The sequence below is a fragment of the Lepisosteus oculatus genome, chromosome 28, assembly GCF_040954835.1.
Source record: "Lepisosteus oculatus isolate fLepOcu1 chromosome 28, fLepOcu1.hap2, whole genome shotgun sequence".
Taxonomy (NCBI): domain Eukaryota; kingdom Metazoa; phylum Chordata; class Actinopteri; order Semionotiformes; family Lepisosteidae; genus Lepisosteus; species Lepisosteus oculatus.
In genome coordinates this window covers 10,261,331-10,265,733 of record NC_090723.1, presented here as the reverse complement: position 1 = coordinate 10,265,733, position 4,403 = coordinate 10,261,331, and the positions used below count along the sequence as shown (strand labels likewise).

Below are 4,403 nucleotides of genomic sequence, written 5' to 3'. Positions count from 1 at the left end.
CGTTGTTAGTGCTTCCTTAACTGACACTGAGCCTCCACAGTGTCGGTCACCCCAGGCATGCGAGAGCCCTCCTGAGCCCCCACTCTGCTAGACAGCCTCACCAGCAGCTGCTGGGGACATTAGTCTACTGCCAGTACAGCATTGTACAGTCTGTACCCCTGACCCTGCTGGCGGGCCAGTCGGTGTGTCTGCGGTCTGACCCCGGTTCTGACTGGTGACAGGCCAGTCGGGGTGTACCCCTGACCGGAGTTCTGACACACCTGCTAAGCCGTACTGAGAGACTGGGAGAGCTTTACTGACAGGAGAACGGAGAAGGGCAGAGCCCAGTCTGGGAGGAGGGAGGCTGTGACAGCACCAGGGACAGTCTGACTGGGAGAACCCGGAGTCTCTGTAGGCCCTCAGGATCTTCTGGCTTTGTGTTCGTTACATTAAATGTACCAGAATCTCAAGACATGGCAGGTGGGGAATTTTAGTGTTGTGAAAAGTAATGCAATGACTGCCATATCACATGTATTGAACACTTTCATTGCAGAGAATAACTTTACAGCAGACCTGAAACATCTCTACAGTCGGCCAAGAACAGTCTGTTTTTTTACAGTGACAATCTTAACATTCTTTAAAAACTGAATTCAGTATTGAGACACGTGTCTGCCACCCCTGTTAGCGCAGCAGACGGCTGATTTAAGCTGTGTAGGAGAGATTCCAGCACAGGGCAGCCTGCACAGCTGTACCCGGAGCCTGAGGCTTGTTGACCCCTCAGCGGCAGGACGCCCGATTCCCGGGGCTGGACGTCCTCTCCGCCTCACAGCAGCTCGGGGGAGGGGGTCTCGGCCTGCTGCACGAAGTCCAGCTTGTGAGTCCCGTCGCAGAAGGGGGGGCGGGCTGTCTGCTTGCAGCCACACAGCCAGGCGGTGGCGTCCTGCTCCACGGTGAAGCGAAGGGGCGACAGGCCAGGCGCCAGCTGCTTGTGAGTCCCGTCGCAGAAGGGCTGCAGCAGAGACCAGGCAGGAGGGGGTGTTAACGGGGCCACATGGTTCACAGGAAACGAGACGTTAAACACCCTGACTACAGGAGCGCGTGACAGCCTGAAGGCCAGAAACTGAGGACATGCAGAGGCGAACGTTCAAGATGTACATCATTTAACTTCTGCAAGGCTGCTCTGCTCGAAGGGCCTGTGATTCTCAGCCAGAGTGCAGCAGATGAGCTAAGCTGTGCTGTGAACAGCTGAGCTGGAGCTGCACCACAGTCAGTGCCTCCACACTCAGCGATGAAGGTGCTGTGTTTAACCTCAGTGGAGCTTTGGAAACCTCCAGTGTCACTGATCCAGCAGACTTGAGCCCAAAGCTGGTGAAGTGGGCTGTGGGCTGTGTGGAGCCTCACCTGGTTCTTGCTGTGGCCACAGGAGCACCAGGAGTATCGTTTCCCTGCCTTCAGCTCCACCTTGTAGGGCTGTTTGGCTGCAATGACCGGCGCAGGGCTGCTGGACAGCGGCTGCACCTGCACAGAGAGACATTTTCCCCGAGTTGCACTTTTCCATCTAATCACATTTGCCTTGGAACGGAGGCTGTTTCTTGCTCTTAAAACAGAGCCCATCAGAGAAGTTTCCCGCAAAGCGACCGAAGTCAGTGAGCCACCTGCTGCAGGCGACTCTCGGCGGACCGCGGCGGAAGCTCGGCTAGAGGGCGCTCGTGTCCCAGCCGCCGGGGGTCTCGCGGACAGGACCCTCTCCTGTAGAGGTCAGACCCGTGCGTGAATTACTCGAAAACCGTTTGCAATCTTGAAAGCTTGTTTGATTATCAATATTTCACAAGTATTCTGATTGGAAAGAAAACACGCATTAACCTACATTTCACCACCAAAGACATATATCTTCGCTAATCAGATTCTGTTTCTCACCTCAAAGCATTCCGCCTTTAAAACCGGTGATTAACGGTCACCCGCGGGGAATGTCTCTCGGAAGGGCCTCTCTGTGATCCCAGTAATTTATAGTAATTAGAGGCCCGCTAATGAAATATGCCCTGCGGGCAGAGAATCTGTAAGCTACAGCCGGCGAGCGTGTGAGAGTGTCGGGATGTTACAACAACTATGCGCAAGAGCGCGAGATGAGAAGCACGCGGGTGTGTTTGATTAAGGACGTTTGTCTTGTTTTTTTTTTTCCCTCGAGATCAGTCCATCAGCGCTCATCAGCTCAGCTGTTTAGCCTCCCGCTGCCTTTTCTACCTGTCACGGGACGTCTACATGAGCAAACTGACCGTCTCCGGCCTCCTGCAAGAGACAGGATGTCGGAATAATAATCAATTAATAATAAACCAGGGCTGAGGAATCCGCCACACGTTTCCATGATCAAGTGCGACGTCAACAGCCCATGACAGGACAAGGGGAGATCTCTCTTATCTCTGTGCACGCAAGACTTCATGTGTCGCCTGTCCAAACCCCAGACTTTGTCGCGTATGAACTCGACAGCAGGCGTCCCATCTTTTGCATTTAGCTCGGGTAAAAACAGCAACATCGGCAGCCGCGTCAGTTCTGGTGCAGCCTCCTGTCCGCGTGCAGACGGGCGAAGTCCAACGACTTTCCCTCGCGATCCGTCTCGAGGGCAGGGGCGGACCGCCACACACGAGCCCCCTTAACTTGTCTGCTGCTCGTCTTAAAACGAACGAGACGTCTTCGGATCGTGATGCGGGATAAACACGAGTACGGTGCTGGTATTTACGACACAGATGATTCCCCGTTTTTACCATTTTCAACAGGATGGCATTTTCTGCAATACCTCAGCAGGAGACGCGGGGGAGCTCTTAGCCAGCAACTTGCTCTACGTAAAGAACACATTTTAGACGTGTTCCTCTGTACTCCTGCAAACATGTCATATTCGTCGGCATATAACGGCCCTCTCTGTTTAGACACCGCTGTAATTGCACCCTGAAAACAGACCAGCTTAAAATCTAAGAAGCTGATCAAGTGGCAGCTCGGTGTTCGCCGGTACTGCCCGTGTGCTGCGGAGCTCGGCAGGTACGAGACACGGCGGCGGCCAATTCCTCGCAGCTCCGACAGCCTTGACTCACCCGGAGCCTGCAGCCGTGCCCCACGAAGGCCGCCGGACTCGCATTGCTCAGCGCCAGCCTGTAGACGCTCATCTCCACAGCTGCAGGTCAGGGCAGAGCCGCAGGACTGGGCGGCACTGGCGGGGCCGTGCGGGGCACACAGACTGCTGACAGAAGGTTCCGCTTGTCTGAAGATGCGTTCCCTGATGGGCTCCGCTCTAACTGACCAAAAACAGATTTTTCCTTTGTGAAAAAATCTCGAGTAGCTTAAGTAAGACGTACACCGAATTTCTAAACGAATGCGAACTACATTATCGGCGTGCTGGAAGTCCGTGACGGAGGGTGCAGTGTTCTGTCTGCTAAGGTTAACCTCTGCTTTCTTCCAGCTCCAGATCCGGGCTTGCTGCTGGTACGGTGTAACGTCGTGGTAGAAAATATCCAGGTCAGAGCGGGGTGTGACGCCCTCCTGATCTCCTGTCTTGATTTCAGAGGGGTTCTGGGTGGGCCTGTCACCGCGAATCACTGCTCGCTGTCTATGCAGAAAGGGACCAGTGTCAAGGAGCAGGGCCTCCTCGGAGCTCCCCAGCAGACAGAGACGAAGGCTTTAGTAAGGTCAGAGAAGGTCGTGCAGACTGTTGAGCTCCCAGCCTGTTTCCTGCTGCAGTGAAGGTGATTTCAGTTGTGTCTCCCGCGGGAGCTCATCAGCAAGGGCAAGGGGATGCTCTCCGCTGGACCCTCTGACTGGAGTATAGAGCTGATCCGGGATCTCTGCACCCCAAAAAAACTAACAAGCCAGGTGCCAAAAGTCTACAAGGAGAAAAAAACCGGCTGTATATCGCCCTCCTGTGGCGCACGTAGGCATTGCATACACAACCTCAGAAAAGTGGGTAAATGATACAGTAAACTATTTAGGCTACATATTTCTAATAGCACAAACGAGTACGTATCTAATCATTAAGAAGAATAAAATACAATGATTTGTTGTCACCATCGATGGGTTTAGTTTTTTTTTTACTTTTTTGTAAAGAATAAAAAATGTATTACTTTTTTAATGTAGTATTAACGAGAAATGTATAAACTGGGAAACTCGGGGATATTATAAACCTACCTGTTCTTGGTAAATGGTGAGGTCGCCAGTATATCCGACTGAATGGAATCCCACTTAACCCCGTTGCTAGGCACCGCGGAACAAGCTTCGCGGCGTCGCTATGGATACGGCAGGATTCCACGTGAAGCTGAGAGCCTCGTGCTTGTCTGCGTTAATTGCCAAACAAAGTGCAGGAATGTGTTCAGCTGACGTTATAAATACAGCACCGCTGGGCTAGAAATACGCGTTTCTGTATGAAAAGTTAGGGAATAAAT

At 52.8% G+C, this 4,403-nt stretch overlaps 1 protein-coding gene across 2 annotated transcripts; it reads right to left on the bottom strand.

Moving 5' to 3' along the window:
• Positions 1-504: 504 nt before the first annotated feature.
• LOC102696209 (CDGSH iron-sulfur domain-containing protein 3, mitochondrial) lies at positions 505-4,166 on the bottom strand. 2 transcript variants are annotated; one of them, XM_015362355.2, is made up of 4 exons: positions 4,150-4,166; positions 3,063-3,848; positions 1,381-1,497; positions 505-988 (listed from the first exon to the last, which is right to left on the bottom strand). In XM_015362355.2, exons 2-4 carry the CDS (start codon positions 3,132-3,134, stop codon positions 803-805), a joined length of 375 nt encoding a protein of 124 aa, XP_015217841.2. In that variant the 5' UTR covers positions 3,135-3,848; positions 4,150-4,166; the 3' UTR covers positions 505-802. The 2 variants fall into 2 exon arrangements, with proteins under 2 accessions (XP_015217841.2, XP_069041755.1); XM_069185654.1 differs by lacking the exon at positions 4,150-4,166 and having other exon boundaries at positions 3,063-3,889.
• Positions 4,167-4,403: the final 237 nt, after the last annotated feature.